This window comes from Brachyhypopomus gauderio, chromosome 19 (genome assembly GCF_052324685.1).
Source record: "Brachyhypopomus gauderio isolate BG-103 chromosome 19, BGAUD_0.2, whole genome shotgun sequence".
Lineage (NCBI taxonomy): Eukaryota > Metazoa > Chordata > Actinopteri > Gymnotiformes > Hypopomidae > Brachyhypopomus > Brachyhypopomus gauderio.
Genome location: NC_135229.1, coordinates 15,423,558 through 15,448,437, shown reverse-complemented (window position 1 = coordinate 15,448,437; position 24,880 = coordinate 15,423,558). Strand labels below are relative to the sequence as shown.

The following is a 24,880-nucleotide window of genomic DNA, read 5'->3' as shown; positions in this document are numbered from 1 at the left end:
GGAGACACTTGTAAAGCTGCTTTGTGACAACAACTGTTGTAAAAATCGCTATATAAATACATTTTGATTGATTGAAACATTATAGGAAATCTGAGATGTCTTGCCTTCCCTATGCAAAGAAACATTAAAATGTCCTGCAGATTTATTATTGAAGGAAAACAAAACGTACTGCAAAGACAGGAGTCTAATAAACGACCTGTTTTTAAAACATTGGTATAAACTACACTGCCCAGCATGCATTGCGCGTTCCAGTTAACCGGATGTTGATGTGCGACGTAAACAGAGAGAGTGAGTAGAGGTTGTAGGAGATATCTCGCTATCGTGCAAATGTACGGAGGACGTTTCCCCAGTTCACACTCGCTGTTTGATCCGCTGTAAGTTGTCGTGTTGTTGTTAAAGAGGAGTTGGGCCAGGCTCGCGGGACGAGCTGGTAGACTGGGTTAGCTACGCGGCTAGCGCCTATAGCAGCGCACTGACACTCGGGTGTTTAAACTAGTGAATCATGTAGTTCATGTAGTTTACACACCTAGCCCTAACACACTAACACTAACACCCTAGCCCTAACACTAACACCCTAACCCTAACACACTAACCCTAACACCCTAGCCCTAACACTAACCCCCTAACACTAACCCTAGCCCTAACACACTAACCCTAACACACTAACCCTAGCCCTAACACTAACACACTAACACTAGCGTTATGCTACAGAAACACGCGAGCTTGCGAGATCATCGAGCAAACAACTCTGTGTGCGATTAGTTTGCTGATCACCTGAGCGCAGGTACACACAGACATGTTCGCTTGTCTTTAGGCAGTGGGTGGCATTACTGTATGTGGCAGCACACATAAGCAGCCCGCCTGCCCCACCGGCCCCATCAGCCCTGCTGTTTTAACCCTCTATGTCTCTTTCTCTATAATCTGGCAGGTCATGCATGCGGCTGGGCCTGTAGCCAGCGCAGTGTAGAGCCCCCGCACCACACACCAGGGGACGCCGCCTGACCCGGGGCCAGTGCTCACCACCTATGTTCCCTATGCTAACCCTTCTCAGCATGTTTTACTATATCTGTCTGCGGCGGCGCTGCAGGAGTGGGTCGCGGGGCGAGGCCCTGGGCAGCCGTCGGGCTGTAGAACTGGGTCAGCGTGCCGCCCTGCCCGTCACCGTGGAGGTGGAGCAGTACGCCAAGGAGGTGCTGGACTTCAGCTCGCACTACGGCAGTGAGAACAGCATGTCTTACACCATGTGGAACCTGGCCGGCGTGCCCAACGTCTACCCCAGCTCCGGCGACTTCACCCAGACCGCAGTGTTCCGCACCTACGGGCGCTGGTGGGAGACGTGCGCCAGTGCGCCCGCCCGCTTCCACCGCACGCCTCGCTCCTTTCACAGCCGGGACTACCTGGAGCTGGCCTTCGAGGAGCCCGTCTACCCCACGGCCGTGGAGGTGCTGGAGACCTACCATCCCGGCGCTATCGTGCGAATCCTGGCCTGTTCACTCAACCCCTTCTCTCAAAACCTGCCTGCGGACATCAGGTGAACACCACAGGCCTACACCTGCCTACACCTGCCATAACCGAGGGGCACTGATGAGTGGATGCCTGTTATGGGAGCTCATAGCAACCGGGTCTGTTGTCCCGGGCCCCAGGGCCAGGGGGGCCATCAAAGAGCCCAGCAATTTATTTTTTATTTAAAGTCTATAATTTTAAGTCTATAATCTTGAAATCTCTTATTAATATATATGTTTTTACCTATCTGCATATTTTCCATTAAGTGCATACACCCCCGCCTCCCACTGAAAAATGGTTTGATCCAGCACCGACCGTAGCCGGCTGGTACCCGCCCAACAGCGGGAAATACAGTGGTGGATAGTTAAAGATATTTCTCTTGTATTACGTTAACAAATACGACCCTTTTGTAATTTTAGGACGAAACATGAGAGAACGTGAAGACGTTAAGATTGGGTGTTTTGAAAATAAACCACCATTAAATAATGTGATGAAAAAGCGAATCATTTCGAGTATATGTATAAATATTTAACTTAATTAAGTTTAACGTGCTGGTAAATATTGAATTGGACCTTTAAAGTGACGTACAAGTGATTTAATTCCACCTTATAAAGGTGTATGAACCCGGCAAACATGACTATGTCCTTCGCGCGCGCGAAGTTACAAAATTCGAGAGGTGCACGACCTCGCGCCGCGCCCTCGCGCACGGGCGGAGCCACAGCGATTACGTCATTTTCGCCGTGCGGACCCGCGTCAAGTATAAACCAGGCTTTAATGCTGCAGGCCGGAGCCCCGGCGGGCGTGGGTAAAAGGCGGAGCATGTGTCAATCATTTTCGAATGCAGCCAATCAGATACTAGACTTTCGTTGTCAATCAATTTTTATTAAGCCAATTATCAGCCAGAGTTAGCTGTCAATCATTTTTTACTGCAGCCAATCATCTTAACAGATCTGCCAAAAGAAGGTGGAAATTGCACGGAGAAGCTCTTTAAACAGAAGTATATGCCATTATATGCCACCGTCGGCACGCCGAGGCATAATCACTGGCACGCGACACGCGGGACCAGCATCAGCAAAAAAATTAATAATAAAAAATAGAGCACGATCCTCCAATCGAAATCGCTCCTCAACGCTCTGCTCGGCGGAGACGTTTATACTTGGCGATCGATCGCGATATAATACTTAATTTGTGTCCATTTACACCTCCCCTCTGCTAACAATTTACACTCGCCACATATATATATGATGTACAAATGATGCAATGCGTGCAATAAAGGAAAAAAAACATTAAAGCCGTTCCAGAAAAATAAGTGAGAAGTATTTTAAACTTTGATTTAAAAATGTCTAAAGTCACGGCTCTTCTAATGTTTTTATTCAGCTACTTTTGTGTAAGAGCGGCATATACTTCTGTTTAAAGAGCTTCTCCGTGCAGTTTCCGACTTCTTTTGGCAGATCTGTTAAGATGATTGGCAGATCTGTTAAGATGATTGGCTGCATTCGAAAATGATTGACACATGCTCCGCCCTTTACCCACGCCCACCGGGGCTCCGGGTTGCAGCATTACATATATGCGACAGCGCGCGAGGCCCTCGCACACGGGCGGAGCCACAACGATTATGTCATTTTTGCCGCGCGGACCCTCGCGGCGCGTCAAGTATAAACCAGTCAGCTGTCAGAAACAGCTTTGATGTGTGGCTATATTATATACTATATTGTCTGCTACAGAGGAAATTCAAATGACGTAAGCATACATTACGTCTGACGTAAGCACGTAAGGGCACGACCTCCTGGAACCCACATTGCATTTCAGCGCCTACACTTTAGAAAAAAAACATTTAACATGAGAGTCTAGGAGAGCAGTCGGGGCGATTTACAGTTAGACTCAAACCGCCCCAAAATATGTCATTTAATAAATGACATATTAAATTGTACCGGGCCTCAGCAAGACTGTCAACGGGCCTGTGTGTACACATGATGATATGTGTGTGTTAATGTGTGTGTGTGTATGTGTTTGTGTGTGTGTATGAGTTAATGTGTGTGTGTGTGTTAATGTGTGTGTGTGTATGAGTTAATGTGTGTTAATGTGTGTGTTAATGTGTGTGTGTGTGTGTTAATGTTTGGTGTGTGTGTTAATGTTTGGTGTGTGTGTTAATGTGTGTGTGTGTTAATGTGTGTGTGTGTGTGTGTGTGTGTGTTAATGTATGGTGTGTGTGTTAATGTGTGTGTGTATGTGTTAATGTGTGTGTGTGTGTGTTAATGTGTGTGTGTGTTAATGTGTGTGTGTGTGTGTTGTGTGTGTGTGTGTTAATGTATGGTGTGTGTGTGTGTTAATGTATGGTGTGTGTGTATGTTAATGTATGGTGTGTGTGTGTTAATGTCTGTGTGTGTGTGTTAATGTATGGTGTGTGTGTTAATGTGTGTGTGTGTATGTGTTAATGTGTGTGTGTGTGTATGTGTGTTAATGTATGGTGCATGTGTTAATGTATGGTGTGAGTGTTAATGTGTGTGTGTGTATATATGTGTTAATCTGTGTGTGTGTGTGTGTTAATGTGTGTGTATGTGCTAATGTGTGTGTGTGTGTGTGTATGGTGTGAGTGTTAATGTGTGTGTGTGTGTATATGTGTTAATCTGTGTGTGTGTTAATGTGTGTGTATGTGCTAATGTGTGTGTGTGTGTATGTGTTATTGTGCGTGTGTGTGCGTGCGTGTGCGTGCGTGTGTGTGTGTGTTAATGTATGGTGTGTGTGTGTGTTAATGTATGGTGTGTGTGTTAATGTGTCTGTGTGTATGTCTTAATGTGTGTGTGTGTGTGTGTTAATGTGTGTGTGTGTATGTGTTAATGTGTGTGTGTGTGTGTTAATGTATGGTGTGTGTGTGTGTATGTGTTAATGTGTGTGTGTGTATGTGTTAATGTATGGTGTGTGTGTTAGTGTGTGTGTGTGTGTGTGTGTTAATGTGTGTGTGTGTATGTGTTAATGTGTGTGTGTGTATGTGTTAATGTGTGTGTGTGTATATGTGTTAATGTGTGTTAATGTGTGTGTGTGTGTGTTAATGTATGGTGTGTGTGTGTGTGTGTGTGTGTTAATGTATGGTGTGTGTGTGTATGTGTTAATGTGTGTGTGTGTGTGTATGTGTTAATGTGTGTGTGTGTATGTGTTAATGTGTGTGTGTTAATGTGTGTGTGTGTGTGTGTTAATGTATGGTGTGCGTGTTAATGTGTGTGTGTGTGTGTGTTAATGTGTGTGTGTGTATGTGTGTTAATGTATGGTGTATGTGTTAATGTGTGTGTGTGTGTGTGTGTGTTAATGTGTGTGTGTGTGTGTGCGTGTGTGTGTTAATGTATGGTGTGTGTATGTGTTAATGTGTGTGTGTGTGTTAATGTATGGTATGTGTGTGTGTGTGTGTGTAGGTGTTAATGTGTGTGTGTGTATGTGTGTGTTAATGTGAGTGAGTGTGTATGTGTGTGTGTGTGTATGTGTTAATGTGTGTGTTAATGTGTGTGTGTTAATGTGTGTGTGTTAATGTATGGATGTGTGTATGTGTTAATGTGTGTGTGTGTGTTAATGTATGGTGTGTGTGTGTGTTAGTGTGTGTGTGTGTGTGTTAATGTGTGTGTATGTGCTAATGTGTGTGTGTGTGTATGTGTTATTGTGTATGTGTGTGTTAATGTGTGTGTTAATGTGTGTGAGTGTGTGTGTGTGTATGTGTTAATGTGTGTGTGTGTGTGTGTGTTAATGTGTGTGTGTTAATGTATGGATGTGTGTATGTGTTAATGTGTGTGTGTGTGTGTGTGTTAATGTATGGTGTGTGTGTGTGTTAATGTGTGTTAATGTGTGTGTGTGTGTGTGTGTGTGTTAATGTGTGTGTGTTAATGTATGGATGTGTGTATGTGTTAATGTGTGTGTGTGTGTGTGTTAATGTATGGTGTGTGTTAATGTGTGTGTGTGTGTGTGTTAATGTGTTATTGTGTGTGTGTGTTAATGTGTGTGTGTGTGTGTTAATGTGTGTGAGTGTGTATGTGTGTGTGTATGTGTTAATGTGTGTGTGTGGGTGTGTGTTAATGTGTGTGTGTGTGTATGTATGTGTTAATGTGTGTGTATGTGTTAATGTATGGTGTGTGTGTTAATGTGTGTGTGTGTATGTGTTAATGTGTGTGTGTGTGTGTATGTGTTAATGTGTGTGTGTGTTCATGTATGGTGTGTGTGTATGTGTTAGTGTGTGTGTGTGTGGGTATGTGTGTTAATGTATGGTGTGTGTGTGTGTGTGTTAATGTGTGTGTGTGTGTGTTAATGTGTGTGTGTATGTGTTAATGTGTGTGTGTGTGTGTGTTGATGTGTGTGTGTGTGTGTGTTAATGTATGGTGTGTGTAGGTGTTAATGTGTGTTAATGTATGGTATGTGTGTTAATGTGTGTGTGTGTGTGTGTGTGTTAATGTATGGTGTGTGTGTGTTAATGTGTGTGTTTGTTAATGTGTGTGTGTTAATGTATGGTGTGTGTGTATGTGTTAATGTGTGTGTGTGTGTTAATGTGTATGTGGTAATGTGTGTTTGTGTGTGTGTTAATGTATGGTGTGTGTGTATGTGGTAATGTGTGTTTGTGTGTGTGTTAATGTATGGTGTGTGTGTTAATGTGTGTGTGTGTGTGTGTGTGTGTATGTGTTAATGTGTGTGTGTGTGTTAATGTATGGTGTGTGTGTTAATGTGTGTGTGTGTGTGTGTGTGTGTGTATGTGTTAATGTATGTTGTGTGTGTTAATGTGTGTGTGTGTTAATGTATGGTGTGTGTGTGTGTATGTGTTAATGTGTGTGTGTTAATGTATGGTGTGTGTGTTAATGTGTGTGTATGTGTGTTAATGTATGGTGTATGTGTTAATGTGTGTGTGTGTATGTGTTAATGTGTGTGTGTATGTGTTAATGTGTATGTGTTAGTGTGTGTGTGTTAATGTATGGTATGTGTGTTAATGTGTGTGTGTGTGTTAATGTATGGTATGTGTGTTAATGTGTATGTGTGTGTGTGTGTGTAGGTGTTAATGTGTGTATGTGTGTGTGTGTGTGTAGGTGTTAATGTGTGTGTGTGTGCGTGTTTGTGTGTGTTAATGTATGGTATGTGTGTTAATGTGTGTGTGTGTGTGTATGTGTTAATGTGTGTGTGTTAATGTATGGTATGTGTGTTAATGTGTGTATGTGTGTGTGTGTGTGTGTGTGTATGTGTGTGTGTATGTGTTAATGTGTGTGTGGGTGTGTGTGTTAATGTGTGTGTGTGTGTATGTATGTGTTAATGTGTGTGTATGTGTTAATGTATGGTGTGTGTGTTAATGTGTGTGTGTGTATGTGTTAATGTGTGTGTGTGTGTGTGTATGTGTTAATGTGTGTGTGTGTTCATGTATGGTGTGTGTGTGTATGTGTTAGTGTGTGTGTGTGTGGGTATGTGTGTTAATGTATGGTGTGTGTGTGTGTATGTGTTAATGTGTGTGTGTGTGTGTGTTAATGTGTGTGTGTATGTGTTAATGTGTGTGTGTGTGTGTGTGTGTGTGTTGATGTGTGTGTGTGTGTGTGTTAATGTATGGTGTGTGTGTAGGTGTTAATGTGTGTTAATGTATGGTATGTGTGTTAATGTGTGTGTGTGTGTGTGTGTTAATGTATGGTGTGTGTGTGTGTTAATGTGTGTGTTTGTTAATGTGTGTGTGTTAATGTATGGTGTGTGTGTATGTGTTAATGTGTGTGTGTGTGTGTTAATGTGTATGTGGTAATGTGTGTTTGTGTGTGTGTTAATGTATGGTGTGTGTGTATGTGGTAATGTGTGTTTGTGTGTGTGTTAATGTATGGTGTGTGTGTGTATGTGTTAATGTGTGTGTGTGTGTGTTAATGTATGGTGTGTGTGTTAATGTGTGTGTGTGTGTGTGTATGTGTTAATGTATGTTGTGTGTGTTAATGTGTGTGTGTGTTAATGTATGGTGTGTGTGTGTGTGTGTATGTGTTAATGTGTGTGTGTTAATGTATGGTGTGTGTGTTAATGTGTGTGTATGTGTGTTAATGTATGGTGTATGTGTTAATGTGTGTGTGTGTATGTGTTAATGTGTGTGTGTATGTGTTAATGTGTATGTGTTAGTGTGTGTGTGTTAATGTATGGTATGTGTGTTAATGTGTGTGTGTGTGTTAATGTATGGTATGTGTGTTAATGTGTGTGTGTGTGTAGGTGTTAATGTGTGTATGTGTGTGTGTGTGTAGGTGTTAATGTGTGTGTGTGTGCGTGTTTGTGTGTGTTAATGTATGGTATGTGTGTTAATGTGTGTGTGTGTGTGTATGTGTTAATGTGTGTGTGTGTTAATGTATGGTATGTGTGTTAATGTGTGTATGTGTGTGTGTGTGTGTGTGTGTGTGTGTGTGTATGTGTTAATGTGTGTGTGTTAATGTATGGTATGTGTGTTAATGTGTGTGTGTGTTAATGTATGGTATGTGTGTTAATGCGTGTGTGTGTGTGTGTGTATGTGTTAATGTGTGTGTGTGTGTGTGTGTGTGTGTGTGTGTGTGTGTGTGTGTGTGTGTGTGTGTGTGTGTGTGTGTGTGTAGGTGGGAGGTGTTGTGGGCTGGTGATCCCACTAAAGCCCCCAGTCCACACGCCCGTCAGTTCTCTCCCACCATCCGGCCCATCAGCTTCAGCACCAACCTGGTGCGTCTGGAGGTGAACAGCTGCATGTTGGACTACTACACGGAGCTGGACGCCGTGGTGCTACGGGGTGTGCGGGAGCGCCCCCTGCTGGCTCTCTACAAGATGCCTGTCATAGACATCAGTGAGTTGAGTGACAGTGAGGACGAGCTGGCTGAGGCGGGAGCCCTCTGCTGCAGACCAGCCACCCGACACAGTCTGGGCAACGGCTACTTTGACAAGCTGCCGTACGAGGTAAGAACTGGCGACCTCACGCTTGCGTCTCACGCTCACCTCTCACGCTCACATCTCACGCTCGCGTCTGGGAGTCTGTCGCCTCCACAGAGCCTCAGTGATACAGATGATCGCACCAATACTCAATAAACATCAGTGTAGACTGAACGAAGGTACATTTGCACTAATGTTTCCATGAGGACTAATTTTAACTTCCACACAGGCCTCAGTATGGGGTAACACATTCAAACCCATAACAAAGTCTAACCACATTACAAGACCCCATATCAAATGAATATAAAAGCCATGGGATCTCTTTATTAGAAACATGTACTCTGTGGCATTTGTTTTACAGTCAACAGTATGTTCCAGAGCTGCTTGGCAGTCAACATACTACACATGTGCCTTCGGTTTCTGGGCATTTACATATACACACCCACATAAAACCCATATATGACATATGTCATTTTTTTAATAGCAGATCTTTCAGGATTCGTCAAATCATCACTCGTATCTGAGGTCTCAGGATGTTCACCACATCCTGTAAGAACTTTTGATTCTGCAGCCGTCTGCACAGTCAATATGACTAAAGGCTGTACTGTAATAATAAACACATGATACACACATTATGGACACCTGCTCATCCAGTTCTAGAGTGGTGTACAGATTCAGACGCTCACAACTAAAGACCTGGAGGCCAAGATGACCTGGGCAGGGGAGTGGGCCCCTCACCTCAGGGCTCCACCATCATCCCTCACCCGCCGTGTTTACTCATATTTACATCATTAGCATGTTATTTTCGGAGAGAGTATTTTAGAAATGCCAGTGTGATGTGTTGAGCGAGCGTGGCTCAGATCTCCCTGCCAAACCACTGCTCCATCAACACGTCACTGTCTGAGCGTGTGGTTCTGATACGGCATGCAGACATTATCTGCAAGCTGATACCCAGTTTAACATACACTTGTGCTCATTCTGAGAGTGAACACACACACACGTGTACAGAACGTACACAGAGCAGCAGCAGGTTCTGCAGTATGTTCTTCCCAACATCCTCCAGGTTCTCATAACATGCTCTGGTGGTTTAGTGTTATTGTCTGGTTTACAGGGTCAGTAGAGGAGAGGTTCTGTTCCCCTCTTGGCTTGCTGTCCCCCAGTAGGGAAAAGGATCACAGTAGTTAAACTGGAGTGTGTCGTGGTCCACATCGCTGCCTTGGACCAACAGGTCCGTCTTCTGAGTCATGGCGTCTCACTCTTCTTGAAGGGCCCTCGGGTCATTGAGGTTCTGGGGTTCAGAGTTACGAGCCTCTACACAGTGACTCAGCAGATCCTGCAGGTTTTCTATGGGATTCAGGTGTGGAGAAAGTCATTACGTTTGAGGAACCCCAGTCTCCAGCAGCTGTTCCCTAATGTGGAGGCCACTGTGTTTGAGGAACCCCAGTCTCCAGCAGCTGTTCCCTAATGTGGAGATCACTGCGTTTGAGGAACCCCAGTCTCCAGCAGCTGTTCCCTAATGTGGAGATCACTGCGTTTGAGGAACCCCAGTCTCCAGCAGCTGTTCTCTAATGTGGAGGTCACTGTGTTTGAGGAACCCCAGTCTCCAGCAGCTGTTCCCTAATGTGGAGGCCACTGTGTTTGAGGAACCCCAGTCTCCAGCAGCTGTTCCCTAATGTGGAGGCCACTGTGTTTGAGGAACCCCAGTCTCCAGCAGCTGTTCCCTAATGTGGAGGTCACTGTGTTTGAGGAACCCCAGTCTCCAGCAGCTGTTCCCTAATGTGGAGGTCACTGTGTTTGAGGAACCCCAGTCTCCAGCAGCTGTTCCCTAATGTGGAGGTCACTGTGTTTGAGGAACCCCAGTCTCCAGCAGCTGTTCCCTAATGTGGAGGTCACTGTGTTTGAGGAACCCCAGTCTCCAGCAGCTGTTCCCTAATGTGGAGGTCACTGTGTTTGAGGAACCCCAGTCTCCAGCAGCTGTTCTCTAATGATGTGACCTTGATGAGCTGGAGTATTATTGTCCATGAAGATGAAATTAGGCCTGTGTTGTTCATGCAGAGGCACAATGACTGGATTTATGATGTTATTCAAGTAATATGGGCTTGTCACAAAGTGTAGGGCACTTCTGTATTGACTAGACACACCTGCCCACACTGTACCACCACCACCACCAAAGGCTTGTCTGGTGACATATCACTCCCCTTAATGACTCCAGCATCGTTGGTGACCATCATCGTCATCATCATAATTTCTGCTCATTGTGAATCGGTTTTCATCAGTGATCAGCACTGAGGCCACTGGTCCATCACCCTGTGTAAATGCTCCCTGGCCCTTGATGAACATGGAGCCCATGCCTTGTGGGTGGTCAGGTGCCCTTGTATGTCATCTGGCTTGCGGACCACTCTGACATAAACGGGTTTGAACGGTCTGAAGTGACACTTGGGTGACACTTCATCGTCCTCCTTGAAGCCTCGCAGTGGCAGGTGCCGTTGATCAGTTGTTGGGTATTGTCTTCTGAAATGTGAACAGCATGATTTAAATACTAATACTAATTCTAATACTAATACTAATTCTAATACTAATTCTAATACTAATACTAATACTAATTCTAATACTAATTCTAATACTAATACTAATTGTAATACTAATTCTAATTCTAATTCTAATACTAATTCTAAATTCTAACTGAACCAGTACATGTTTTGGCTGATTCATGGATCAAACACCTATTGTGAATTTTACCGTTAAGCTTGTTAGAGAACAACAAAATGTGCAAAAAGTACAGAAACACTGAACAGTTGAACATGTGCGTTCACAAGTTTAGAGAGGGTCACATTAAGTTCACTTGTAGAAGTTTCAGTGCAGCATTTTGGGTTCATCCTGAAATTTCACCCGAAAGCCAAATATTCCTGACTGTATGAATAGTGTGTGTACTTACACTCTTCCCATCATCCTCTCTTAATTCTCTTTCTCTTCTCTCTCTGTCTCTCTCTTTCTCTTCTCTCTGTCTCTCGCTCCCTCTCTTTCTCTCTCTCCCTCTCTCCATCTCTCTCTCTCCCTCTCTCCCTCTCTCTTTCTCTCCCTCCTTCCCCAGCTCATCCAGCTGATTATCAGTCACCTGGCGGTGCCGGAGTTGTGCCGTCTGGCTCAAGCGTGTAAGTTATTTCGGCAGCACTGCTACGACCCTCTGCAGTACGTGCAGCTCAGTCTGCAGCCCTACTGGACCCGGCTGGGCGAGGCCGCACTGGACCACCTGCAGCCCCGATGCGCCCTCCTGCAGAGACTCAACATGTCCTGGACGGGCAACCGAGGGGCCATCACCGCCACGGGCTTCTGCAGGTGAGAGCTGGGCCCACTCCCGGGGTCCGGGATCACACACACCGATGGCTCCCAGAAGCCCACCGCCCTGTCCAGAACCTTCATTAGCTAACTAGGGTGGGTTTCATTAACAGTAAGAAAGCTTGTCATTTTACATCAGTTTAGAAAATGTCCTCTTGAGGCCACTGCTGAGTCGATTGAGTGTGTTTGAGTGTAAACGGTATGTGCCTGCATTAGTGTTGCTGGAGTACTAGACTCCCAGCAGTCCCCTCTCTCAGCTTCATCAGGACGTGTGTCTCTCCTCTGTCAGCTTCATCAGGACGTGTGTCTCTCCTCTGTCAGCTTCATCAGGACGTGTGTCTCTCCTCTGTTAGCTTCATTAGGATGTGTGTCTCTCCTCTGTCAGCTTCATCAGGACGTGTGTCTCTCCTCTGTTAGCTTCATCAGGATGTGTGTCTCTCCTCTGTTAGCTTCATCAGGATGTGTGTCTCTCCTCTGTTAGCTTCATCAGAATGTGTGTCTCTCCTCTGTCAGCTTCATCAGGACGTGTGTCTCTACTCTGTCAGCTTCATCAGGACGTGTCTCTCCTCTCAGCTTCATCAGGATGTGTGTCTCTCCTCTGTCAGCTTCATCAGGACGTGTGTCTCTCCTCTGTCAGCTTCATCAGGACGTGTGTCTCTCCTCTGTCAGCTTCATCAGGACGTGTGTCTCTCCTCTGTCAGCTTCATCAGGACGTGTGTCTCTCTCTCAGCTTCATCAGAGCGTGTGTCTCTCCTCTGTCAGCTTCATCAGGGCGTGTCTCTCCTCTCAGCTTCATCAGGGCGTGTGTCTCTCCTCTGTCAGCTTCATCAGGACGTGTGTCTCTCCTCTGTTAGCTTCATTAGGATGTGTGTCTCTCCTCTGTCAGCTTCATCAGGACGTGTGTCTCTCCTCTGTCAGCTTCATCAGGACGTGTGTCTCTCCTCTGTTAGCTTCATTAGGATGTGTGTCTCTCCTCTGTCAGCTTCATCAGGACGTGTGTCTCTCCTCTGTTAGCTTCATCAGGATGTGTGTCTCTCCTCTGTTAGCTTCATCAGGATGTGTGTCTCTCCTCTGTTAGCTTCATCAGAATGTGTCTCTCCTCTGTCAGCTTCATCAGGACGTGTGTCTCTACTCTGTCAGCTTCATCAGGATGTGTCTCTCCTCTCAGCTTCATCAGGATGTGTGTCTCTCCTCTATCAGCTTCATCAGGACGTGTGTCTCTCCTCTGTCAGCTTCATCAGGACGTGTGTCTCTCTCTCAGCTTCATCAGAGCGTGTGTCTCTCCTCTGTCAGCTTCATCAGGGCGTGTCTCTCCTCTCAGCTTCATCAGGGCGTGTGTCTCTCCTCTCAGCTTCATCAGAGCGTGTGTCTCTCCTCTCAGCTTCTTCAGGACGTGTGTCTCTCCTCTCAGCTTCATCAGGACGTGTGTCTCTCCTCTCAGCTTTATCAGGACGTGTGTCCCTCCTCTGTCAGCTTCATCAGGACGTGTGTCTCTCCTCTGTTTGCTTCATCAGGGCGTGTGTCTCTCTCTGTCAGCTTCATCAGGACGTGTGTCTCTCTCTGTCAGTTTCATCAGGACGTGTGTCTCTCAGCTTCATCAGGGCGTGTGTCTCTCTCAGCTTCATCAGGGCGTTTCTCTCTCCTCTGTCAGTTTCATCAGGGCATGTCTCTCCTCTCTCAGTTTCATCAGGACGTGTCTCTCTTTCAGCTTCATCAGGACGTGTGTCTCTCTCTCAGCTTCATCAGAGCGTGTATCTCTCCTCTCTCAGCTTCATCAGGGCGTGTCTCTCCTCTCTCAGTTTCATCAGGCGTGTGTCTCTGTCAGCTTCATCAGGGCGTGTCTCTCCTCTCAGTTTCATCAGGGCATGTCTCTCCTCTCTCAGCTTCATCAGGGCGTGTGTCTCTCTCTCAGCTTCATCAGGGCGTGTGTCTCTCTCTGTCAGTTTCATCAGGACGTGTGTCTCTCCTCTCTCAGCTTCATCAGGACGTGTGTCTCTCCTCTCTCAGCTTCATCAGGGCGTGTGTCTCTCCTCTCTCAGCTTCATCAGGGCGTGTGTCTCTCTCTCAGCTTCATCAGGGTGTGTGTCTCTCCTCTCTTAGCTTCATCAGGGCGTGTGTCTCTCTCTCAGCTTCATCAGGGCGTGTGTCTCTCTCTCAGCTTCATCAGGGCGTGTGTCTCTCTCTCAGCTTCATCAGGGCATGTGTCTCTCTCTCAGCTTCATCAGGGCGTGTGTCTCTCTCTCAGCTTCATCAGGGCGTGTGTCTCTCTCAGCTTCATCAGGGCGTGTGTCTCTCTCTCAGCTTCATCAGGGCGTGTGTCTCTCTCTCAGCTTCATCAGGGCGTGTGGCTCTCCTCTCTTAGCTTCATCAGGGCGTGTGTCTCTCTCTCAGCTTCATCAGGGCGTGTGTCTCTCTCAGCTTCATCAGGGCGTGTGTCTCTCTCTCAGCTTCATCAGGGCGTGTGTCTCTCTCTCAGCTTCATCAGGGCGTGTGTCTCTCTCAGCTTCATCAGGGCGTGTGTCTCTCTCTCAGCTTCATCAGGGCGTGTCTCTCTCTCTCAGCTTCATCAGGGCGTGTGTCTCTCTCTCAGCTTCATCAGAGCGTGTGTCTCTCCTCTCAGCTTCATCAGAGCGTGTGTCTCTCCTCTCAGCTTCTTCAGGACGTGTGTCTCTCCTCTCAGCTTCATCAGGACGTGTGTCTCTCCTCTCAGCTTCATCAGGACGTGTGTCCCTCCTCTGTCAGCTTCATCAGGACGTGTGTCTCTCCTCTGTTTGCTTCATCAGGACGTGTGTCTCTGTCAGTTTCATCAGGACGTGTGTCTCTCTCAGCTTCATCAGGGCGTGTCTCTCCTCTCTCAGCTTCATCAGGGCGTGTGTCTCTCTCTGTCAGCTTCATCAGGACGTGTGTCTCTCTCTGTCAGTTTCATCAGGACGTGTGTCTCTCAGCTTCATCAGGGCGTGTGTCTCTCTCAGCTTCATCAAGGCGTGTCTCTCTCAGTTTCATCAGAGCGTATGTCTCTCTCTCAGCTTCATCAGGGCGTTTCTCTCTCCTCTGTCAGTTTCATCAGGGCATGTCTCTCCTCTCTCAGTTTCATCAGGACGTGTCTCTCTCTTTCAGCTTCATCAGGACGTGTGTCTCTCTCTCAGCTTCATCAGAGCGTGTATCTCTCCTCTCTCAGCTTCATCAGGGGGTGTCTCTCCTCTCTCAGTTTCATCAGGCGTGTGTCTCTGTCAGCTTCATCAGGGCGTGTCTCTCCTCTCAGTTTCATCAGGGCATGTCTCTCCTCTCTCAGCTTCATCAGGGCGTGTGTCTCTCTCTCAGCTTCATCAGGGCGTGTGTCTCTCTCTGTCAGTTTCATCAGGACGTGTGTCTCTCCTCTCTCAGCTTCATCAGGACGTGTGTCTCTCCTCTCTCAGCTTCATCAGGGCGTGTGTCTCTCCTCTCTCAGCTTCATCAGGGCGTGTGTCTCTCTCTCAGCTTCATCAGGGCGTGTGTCTCTCCTCTCTTAGCTTCATCAGGGCGTGTGTCTCTCTCTCAGCTTCATCAGGGCGTGTGTCTCTCTCTCAGCTTCATCAGGGCGTGTGTCTCTCTCTCAGCTTCATCAGGACGTGTGTCCCTCCTCTGTCAGCTTCATCAGGACGTGTGTCTCTCCTCTGTTTGCTTCATCAGGACGTGTGTCTCTGTCAGTTTCATCAGGACATGTGTCTCTCTCAGCTTCATCAGGACGTGTGTCTCTCCTCTCTCAGCTTCATCAGGGCGTGTGTCTCTCCTCTCTCAGCTTCATCAGGGCGTGTGTCTCTCTCTCAGCTTCATCAGGGCGTGTGTCTCTCCTCTCTCAGCTTCATCAGGGCGTGTGTCTCTCTCTCAGCTTCATCAGGGCGTGTGTCTCTCCTCTCTTAGCTTCATCAGGGCGTGTGTCTCTCTCTCAGCTTCATCAGGGCGTGTGTCTCTCTCTCAGCTTCATCAGGGCGTGTGTCTCTCTCTCAGCTTCATCAGGACGTGTGTCCCTCCTCTGTCAGCTTCATCAGGACGTGTGTCTCTCCTCTGTTTGCTTCATCAGGACGTGTGTCTCTGTCAGTTTCATCAGGACATGTGTCTCTCTCAGCTTCATCAGGGCGTGTCTCTCCTCTCTCAGCTTCATCAGGGCGTGTGTCTCTCTCTGTCAGCTTCATCAGGACGTGTGTCTCTCTCTGTCAGTTTCATCAGGACGTGTGTCTCTCAGCTTCATCAGGGCGTGTGTCTCTCTCAGCTTCATCAAGGCGTGTCTCTCTCAGTTTCATCAGAGCGTATGTCTCTCTCTCAGCTTCATCAGGGCGTTTCTCTCTCCTCTGTCAGTTTCATCAGGGCATGTCACTCCTCTCTCAGTTTCATCAGGACGTGTCTCTCTTTCAGCTTCATCAGGACGTGTGTCTCTCTCTCAGCTTCATCAGAGCGTGTATCTCTCCTCTCTCAGCTTCATCAGGGCGTGTCTCTCCTCTCTCAGTTTCATCAGGCGTGTGTCTCTGTCAGCTTCATCAGGGCGTGTCTCTCCTCTCAGTTTCATCAGGGCATGTCTCTCCTCTCTTAGCTTCATCAGGGCGTGTGTCTCTCTCTCAGCTTCATCAGGGCGTGTGTCTCTCTCTGTCAGTTTCATCAGGACGTGTGTCTCTCCTCTCTCAGCTTCATCAGGACGTGTGTCTCTCCTCTCTCAGCTTCATCAGGGCGTGTGTCTCTCCTCTCTCAGCTTCATCAGGGCGTGTGTCTCTCTCTCAGCTTCATCAGGGCGTGTGTCTCTCCTCTCTTAGCTTCATCAGGGCGTGTGTCTCTCTCTCAGCTTCATCAGGGCGTGTGTCTCTCTCTCAGCTTCATCAGGGCATGTGTCTCTCTCTCAGCTTCATCAGGGCGTGTGTCTCTCTCAGCTTCATCAGGGCGTGTGTCTCTCTCTCAGCTTCATCAGGGCGTGTGTCTCTCTCTCAGCTTCATCAGGGCGTGTGTCTCTCTCTCAGCTTCATCAGGGCGTGTGGCTCTCCTCTCTTAGCTTCATCAGGGCGTGTGTCTCTCTCTCAGCTTCATCAGGGCGTGTGTCTCTCTCTGTCAGTTTCATCAGGACGTGTGTCTCTCCTCTCTCAGCTTCATCAGGACGTGTGTCTCTCCTCTCTCAGCTTCATCAGGGCGTGTGTCTCTCCTCTCTCAGCTTCATCAGGGCGTGTGTCTCTCTCTCAGCTTCATCAGGGCGTGTGTCTCTCCTCTCTTAGCTTCATCAGGGCGTGTGTCTCTCTCTCAGCTTCATCAGGGCGTGTGTCTCTCTCTCAGCTTCATCAGGGCATGTGTCTCTCTCTCAGCTTCATCAGGGCGTGTGTCTCTCTCTCAGCTTCATCAGGGCGTGTGTCTCTCTCTCAGCTTCATCAGGGCGTGTGTCTCTCTCTCAGCTTCATCAGGGCGTGTGTCTCTCTCTCAGCTTCATCAGGGCGTGTGGCTCTCCTCTCTTAGCTTCATCAGGGCGTGTGTCTCTCTCTCAGCTTCATCAGGGCGTGTGTCTCTCTCCCAGCTTCATCAGGGCGTGTGTCTCTCTCTCAGCTTCATCAGGGTGTGTGTCTCTCAGCTTCATCAGGGCGTGTGTCTCTCTCTCAGCTTCATCAGGGCGTGTGTCTCTCTCTCAGCTTCATCAGGGCGTGTGTCTCTCTCTCAGCTTCATCAGGGCGTGTGTCTCTCTCTCAGCTTCATCAGGGCGTGTGGCTCTCTCTCAGCTTCATCAGGGCGTGTGGCTCTCCTCTCTTAGCTTCATCAGGGCGTGTGTCTCTCTCTCAGCTTCATCAGGGCGTGTGTCTCTCTCTCAGCTTCATCAGGGCGTGTGTCTCTCTCTCAGCTTCATCAGGGCGTGTGGCTCTCCTCTCTTAGCTTCATCAGGGCGTGTGTCTCTCTCTCAGCTTCATCAGGGCGTGTGTCTCTCTCTCAGCTTCATCAGGGCGTGTGTCTCTCTCTCAGCTTCATCAGGGCGTGTGTCTCTCTCTCAGCTTCATCAGGGCGTGTGTCTCTCTCTCTCAGCTTCATCAGGGCGTGTGTCTCTCTCTCAGCTTCATCAGAGCGTGTGTCTCTCCTCTCAGCTTCATCAGAGCGTGTGTCTCTCCTCTCAGCTTCTTCAGGACGTGTGTCTCTCCTCTCAGCTTCATCAGGACGTGTGTCTCTCCTCTCAGCTTCATCAGGACGTGTGTCCCTCCTCTGTCAGCTTCATCAGGACGTGTGTCTCTCCTCTGTTTGCTTCATCAGGACGTGTGTCTCTGTCAGTTTCATCAGGACGTGTGTCTCTCTCAGCTTCATCAGGGCGTGTCTCTCCTCTCTCAGCTTCATCAGGGCGTGTGTCTCTCTCTGTCAGCTTCATCAGGACGTGTGTCTCTCTCTGTCAGTTTCATCAGGACGTGTGTCTCTCAGCTTCATCAGGGCGTGTGTCTCTCTCAGCTTCATCAAGGCGTGTCTCTCTCAGTTTCATCAGAGCGTATGTCTCTCTCTCAGCTTCATCAGGGCGTTTCTCTCTCCTCTGTCAGTTTCATCAGGGCATGTCTCTCCTCTCTCAGTTTCATCAGGACGTGTCTCTCTCTTTCAGCTTCATCAGGACGTGTGTCTCTCTCTCAGCTTCATCAGAGCGTGTATCTCTCCTCTCTCAGCTTCATCAGGGCGTGTCTCTCCTCTCTCAGTTTCATCAGGCGTGTGTCTCTGTCAGCTTCATCAGGGCGTGTCTCTCCTCTCAGTTTCATCAGGGCATGTCTCTCCTCTCTCAGCTTCATCAGGGCGTGTGTCTCTCTCTCAGCTTCATCAGGGCGTGTGTCTCTCTCTGTCAGTTTCATCAGGACGTGTGTCTCTCCTCTCTCAGCTTCATCAGGACGTGTGTCTCTCCTCTCTCAGCTTCATCAGGGCGTGTGTCTCTCCTCTCTTAGCTTCATCAGGGCGTGTGTCTCTCTCTCAGCTTCATCAGGGCGTGTGTCTCTCCTCTCTTAGCTTCATCAGGGCGTGTGTCTCTCTCTCAGCTTCATCAGGGCGTGTGTCTCTCTCTCAGCTTCATCAGGGCATGTGTCTCTCTCTCAGCTTCATCAGGGCGTGTGTCTCTCTCTCAGCTTCATCAGGGCGTGTGTCTCTCTCTCAGCTTCATCAGGGCGTGTGTCTCTCTCTCAGCTTCATCAGGGCGTGTGTCTCTCTCTCAGCTTCATCAGGGCGTGTGGCTCTCCTCTCTTAGCTTCATCAGGGCGTGTGTCTCTCTTTCAGCTTCATCAGGGCGTGTGTCTCTCTCAGCTTCATCAGGGCGTGTGTCTCTCTCTCAGCTTCATCAGGGCGTGTGTCTCTCTCTCAGCTTCATCAGGGCGTGTGTCTCTCTCTCAGCTTCATCAGGGCGTGTGTCTCTCTCTCAGCTTCATCAGGGCGTGTCTCTCTCTCTCAGCTTCATCAGGGTGTGTCTCTCTCTCTCAGCTTCATCAGGGCGTGTGTCTCTCTCTCAGCTTCATCAGGGCGTGTGGCTCTCTCTCAGCTTCATCAGGGCGTGTGGCTCTCTTCTCTTAGCTTCATCAGGGCGTGTGTCTCTCTCAGCTTCATCAGGGCGTGTGTCTCTCTCTCAGCTTCATCAGGGCGTGTGTCTCTCTCAGCTTCATCAGGGCGTGTGGCTCTCCTCTCTTAGCTTCATCAGGGCGTGTGTCTCTCTCTCAGCTTCATCAGGGCGTGTGTCTCTCTCTCAGCTTCATCAGGGCGTGTGTCTCTCTCAGCTTCATCAGGGCGTGTGTCTCTCTCTCAGCTTCATCAGGGCGTGTGTCTCTCTCTCAGCTTCATCAGGGCGTGTCTCTCTCTCTCAGCTTCATCAGGGCGTGTGTCTCTCTCTCAGCTTCATCAGGGCGTGTGGCTCTAGCCTGGTGTGTCTGGAGGTCTCCTGCTGCCACTTCCTGAATGAGGCGTGTCTGGAGGTTGTAGCTCAGACGTGTGTGGGCCTACGAGAGCTGGATCTGGCTTCGTGTGACCGCCTTCACCCACAGGCATTCAACCACATCGCCAAGCTCACGCACCTCCGCCGGTTGGTGCTGTACCGCACCAAGATAGAGGTGAGCTCAGCAGGGCACGGGGCCCCCAGCTGGGGCGTTCAGCAGGGCACGGGGCCCCCAGCTGGGGCGTTCAGCAGGGCACGGGGCCCCCAGCTGGGGCCTTTGGGTGCATCCTCACGTTAGGAGACGTGTAGGTGGCATGACCATGATGGTTAAATGACCTCCAGTTTTAATACTTGTGTTTACTGTACATGTAACTCATTTCATGGTCTTGAAGCCATTTTGCTGTAGGCCCCTAACAACCCTACTACACGCTACTACACGCTACAACACGCTACACGGCTGCTCTCACCGGCTCTAGCTGACAGATCCCCTGACCCTAATAACACAGACACCAACCGCAGGAAAGCAGACACCAGCGCAGACACCAGCACAGACCCAACCGCAGTGGCGTGTCTGAGAGTGAGTCCTGGCTAGGGTTTCACTCTCTCCTCCTGGGCACACTGTTTCAGTACAGGGACTGAAACTGTTTACTAACACACACACACACACAAACACACACACACACACACACACACACACACACACACACACACACTGTAAGATGCATCTGTTCTCTTGTCCCTGCTCTCTTCTGCTATTAGGCTGTCACTAACATAATTAACATGCTTCTCTTCCTCACCATGAGTAAAGTAAGCAGGATACAGTCAGGAATCCTCTTTCTCATGTACACACACACACACACACACACACACACACACACACACACACACACACACACACACACACACACTACCGGTGCCTGAGAACAATAGATGTATTCTCTGTGTTTTTATGTCTTACAGATTGCAATGATTCAGCTGGTTTGGTCAAAATGAAGACATTTTTGTCTGAAATTGAAAACCATGCTGTTCTTAATGTGTTATGCAGGCTTGCCAGACGTGAGGTCATATAATAGTTTTATTATCTCCATGTGTGGGGAGGTGTAAATGTGGCACTGTGGTGTGTGTAGGAGTGTGTGGTGTGTAGGAGGGTGTGGTGTGTAGGAGGGTGTGGTGTGTAGGAGTGTGGTGTGTGTAGGAGTGTGGTGTGTGTAGGAGTGTGTGGTGTGTGTAGGAGTGTGGTGTGTGTAGGAGTGTGGTGTGTGTAGGAGTGTGGTGTGTGTAGGAGTGTGTGGTGTGTAGGGGTGTGGTGTGTGTAGGAGTGTGTGGTGTGTGTAGGAGTGTGTGGTGTGTGTAGGAGTGTGGTGTGTGTAGGAGTGTGCGGTGTGTAGGAGTATGCGGTGTGTAGGAGTGTGCGGTGTGTAGGAGTGTGTGGTGTGTAGGAGGGTGTGGTCTTCTTTGATCATGTATTGTGAGTGTGGCCTTTATTCATGTTTATTCATTTGATGGGTGTGGCCTCATTGACACTGTTGTCACGTTCATTATTTATGTATTTATTTTGTTTATTATTTAGTATATATGTATTTTACTTTGATCATTGAATTGTAACAACATGATTTCAGCCTGTGTGCGTGGGCGTGTGTGTGTGTGTAGCAAACAGCCATGCTGAGTATCCTGATGTCCTGTACTGAGCTGAGACACCTTAACCTGGGCAGCTGTGTGATGGTGAGTCATCAGACACACACACACACACACACACACACACACACACACACACAGTCTGCAGTGTCATACTGATCCATGACATGTCTAAAATCTCGATAAGCGTTTGGAGAGCCCAGTTTACAGTGTTCTAGCTCCTGTGTGGAGTTATGCAGCCCGTGTCCTGACGGGGGCGCTGTTGTGCAGCTGCAGGACTGTGACGTGGTTCTGAGTGTGCTGAGCCAGCGGTGCCGGGCCCTGCGGGCGCTGGACTTGTGGCGCTGTCGCAGCGTGAGCGAGCGAGGCGTGGGGGAGCTGGCGGCCGGCTGCTCCCTCCTGGAGGAACTGGACCTGGGCTGGTGCTCCAGCCTCCACAGCAGCACGGGCTGCTTCCAGCGCCTGGCCCGCACACTCCCACGCCTGCGCAAACTCTTCCTCACCGCCAACCGCACCGTGTGTGACGCCGACCTGGAGCAGCTGGCCACCTGCTGCCCCGTCCTGGAGCACCTGGACATTCTGGGTGAGGGGAGACACACACACACACACACACACACACACACACACACACACACACACACACACACACACACACACACATATATATATGGAGTGTGTGTGTGTGTGTGTGTGTGTGTGTGTGTGTGTGTGTGTGTGTGTGTGTGTGTGTGTGGCGTTGGAGTGTGTGTGTTGCCCATGCTGTGTTTGTTTGTCCTGCAGGCACTCGGATGGTGAGTCCGTCTGCCCTGCGCAGACTCTTGCAGTCGTGTCTGCGTCTGCGTCTGCTAGACGTCTCCTTCTGCTCCCAGATCGACACGCGCACCGTGCAGGAGCTCACCAGCCTCTACCCTGCCGTCTCCATTAAGAAGAGCTTCACCCAGTGACCCAGCAACAACCACGCCCTATGCCCCACCCACGCCCCGCCCACAGGGTCTCCTGGTGCTGTCTGGCCACTCTGGGCATGGCTGGGTGACTGAGGTCCTCCCACTGCTGCTGAGCTGATTGGGCCACATGTGTCAGTTTTCTTCACCTCTGACCTCAGCAAACGGATCTTAATCTCAGGGTTTTATTTTGATTTTTAGTTTTGCAAATTAATCTAAACGCCCTTTCAGTGAAGAAGAGAACTAAATAATCTGTTTATATACAGTATTTGCGAAGCTGTTTTTCTTTTGCAGGGGTGGGTGTTCACACACTACTGTACAGTACTGCTAGTGTTGTACTGATAGTGTTGATTGTGCAATGATGACTGAAACTTTGTCTTACCACATTTGATTATTTATTACACATCTAAATTATAAGGGTTGTATTTTAACTTCAGCCTGTAGGCCTAAATCCCAGATGTTTTATGTGAGCAAAGGTTCACATCTCAATAATCTTGTGGTGCATTCATGAGAACCGTAAAGAAGGGGGTAAAGAAGTGGGTAAAGAAGTGATGTGCTGACTGCTAGATGCTGTATACTGGTGCCTTATATTATATTATTATATTGACTGAGTGTTTGGTGTTGTGTGTGTGTGTGTGTGTGTGTGTGTGTGTGTGTGTGTGTGTGTGTGTGTACGTACGTGTGTGCATGCGTGTGTGTCATAGTGAATAGTGTTCTGTTCGACACCAAAGCTCTTTGTTTACTGCTCGTTGTAATCGGTGCACTGTTCACTCAGTCATGTGGCCTGCTGGATGTTTGTGGTTTTCTGTTGTTTTGGTGGGGAAAGATTTTACTTGAGTCTGAATTTTGACAAATCAACGCACGTGATCTGATCAGTTATTTTTAATTTGAAGAGCCTCAAACTCTCACACTCATTAACTGACCCTCCTGCCATAAAGGAAGATTTAAAAAGTATTGAATGATTTTTTTTGTCAAAAAATTTATTTATATTTGAAATTTGTAAAACATAATTTATTTTATTCATTTTTGTAAATGCTATTGAATTGGTGCCATGTTCAGGATGGGTGTGATCTGTAATGAGACTGAATTAGGCTCAATAAAGAGAAAACGGTAATTTCTGGATGGACATGGTGGTCGACTTTTACTCTACATTATATTCACAACACTGCAGTAAGCACTGAAGATCTAGTATTTTATTCTCCAGAGTATTTTATTCTCCAAGGTGCATATATGCAATTGCATCAGCCATATTTGCTGACCTTAACTGCATGGCATTTATTTGAATGTAATAGCTACTAATTTCAGGTTGTGCGTGGGGTTGGGGGCTGTGGGGAGAAGCAGGTTGGGATTGTGGCCCGTTCTGTTTCAGGAAGCCGTTAGCAGCTCGTCTTCCTCTGCGTCTGCCGTACGTAAAGCCAGCAGAGCGCTGGTGTAGCAGCTTGTTTAGTTTTGCTGTGCTGATCTAATCTTAATACATCTGTTATAAACTGTAAATGAGTGCCATTAAATGTAGCTTGTATACTAGTTGATATCCATTTTAAAAAGCACCAGCTGGTCAGTGTCAAAATGAATATGGCAGCCAGATTTTATAACAACGAAACTGCATATAGGATAATTTGGAAATCCTGGAAGTATAAACGTTCTTTGGGTGATTCTGGAAGCAAACCCTTAAAGTTGGACGAAGCAAAGCCTTCTCAAAGAAGATGAAATGTTACTTCCTACCAAACAAAATGATCGTTATAATTTCATGAATAGCATTGATTATATCGTTATCATGGCACCTGTCAATAGATGGGACACGTTAGGCAATGGGTGAACAGCCAGTTGTTGAAGTTGATGTGTAGGAAGCATAAGACTGAGGTGCCCTTGAGCAAGGCACCTAACCCCAACTGCTCCCCGGGCGCCGGGCTAGGGCTGCCCACCGCTCTGGGCACGTGTGATCCACAGCCCCCTAGTAATCACTAGTGTGTGTGTTTGTGTGTTCTGACTGCACAGATGGGTTAAAAGCGGAGGACAAATTTCGATTGGGGTGTAAAAATCACAATTGACAAAATATGGCACATTTCATTTCACATAAGGATCTAAGCAAGTCTGACCAGAGCCAAAATTGTGATTATTGACAATGGGCTCAGAGCACTGTCTCTAAAACAGAAGGTTTGCTGGGTGTCCCCAGTATGCAGTGGATAGTACCTATAACACATGGTCCAAGGGAGGATAACTGGTGGTTCGGCCACAGTGTCATGAGCACGCAAGCTTCTCAAAGAGCATATGGGTAATGCTGGCTGTGATAGAAACATCAGAATCCACAGGGCATTACATCTTGCTGCAAACTGGGCTGTGTAGCTACAGACCAGTCAAAGTTCTCATCCTGACCCCTGACCCCAGCCTAAAGCGCCTACAAAGGGCAGGAGCAGGTGCTGGACCATGGAGCAGTGGGAACGGTGTCCTGGTCTGATACATCACATCTTCATTAACATCACATGAGTGCATGTTAGAGAAGACACCAGGACACAAGCACTCCAGAGGTTGAGTGATGTTCCAATGTGCTGGACGTCGGTCCCTGGTATTCATCTCAATGTTACTTTTACATATATCCTTGTAGGCCAAGAATAACCCTAATAATAGGGAATATGATAATTCTATTCCCTAATGCCAGTGGTCTCCTTCAGCAGGTTAAATGACCTTCTTACACTAGACATTTTTCACAAATGGC

At 47.9% G+C, this 24,880-nt stretch overlaps 1 protein-coding gene across 3 annotated transcripts; it reads left to right on the top strand.

Annotated features, from left to right (window-relative positions):
- Positions 1-250: 250 nt before the first annotated feature.
- On the top strand, positions 251-23,293 carry fbxl4 (F-box and leucine-rich repeat protein 4). 3 transcript variants are annotated; one of them, XM_076982100.1, is made up of 8 exons: positions 251-374; positions 929-1,531; positions 8,070-8,400; positions 11,465-11,709; positions 19,553-19,766; positions 21,242-21,313; positions 21,503-21,809; positions 22,007-23,293. In XM_076982100.1, exons 2-8 carry the CDS (start codon positions 1,026-1,028, stop codon positions 22,168-22,170), a joined length of 1,839 nt encoding a protein of 612 aa, XP_076838215.1. In that variant the 5' UTR covers positions 251-374; positions 929-1,025; the 3' UTR covers positions 22,171-23,293. The 3 variants fall into 3 exon arrangements, with proteins under 3 accessions (XP_076838215.1, XP_076838214.1, XP_076838217.1); XM_076982099.1 differs by having other exon boundaries at positions 21,497-21,809; XM_076982102.1 differs by having other exon boundaries at positions 262-374; positions 1,088-1,531; positions 21,497-21,809.
- The last annotated feature ends 1,587 nt before the right edge of the window (positions 23,294-24,880 follow it).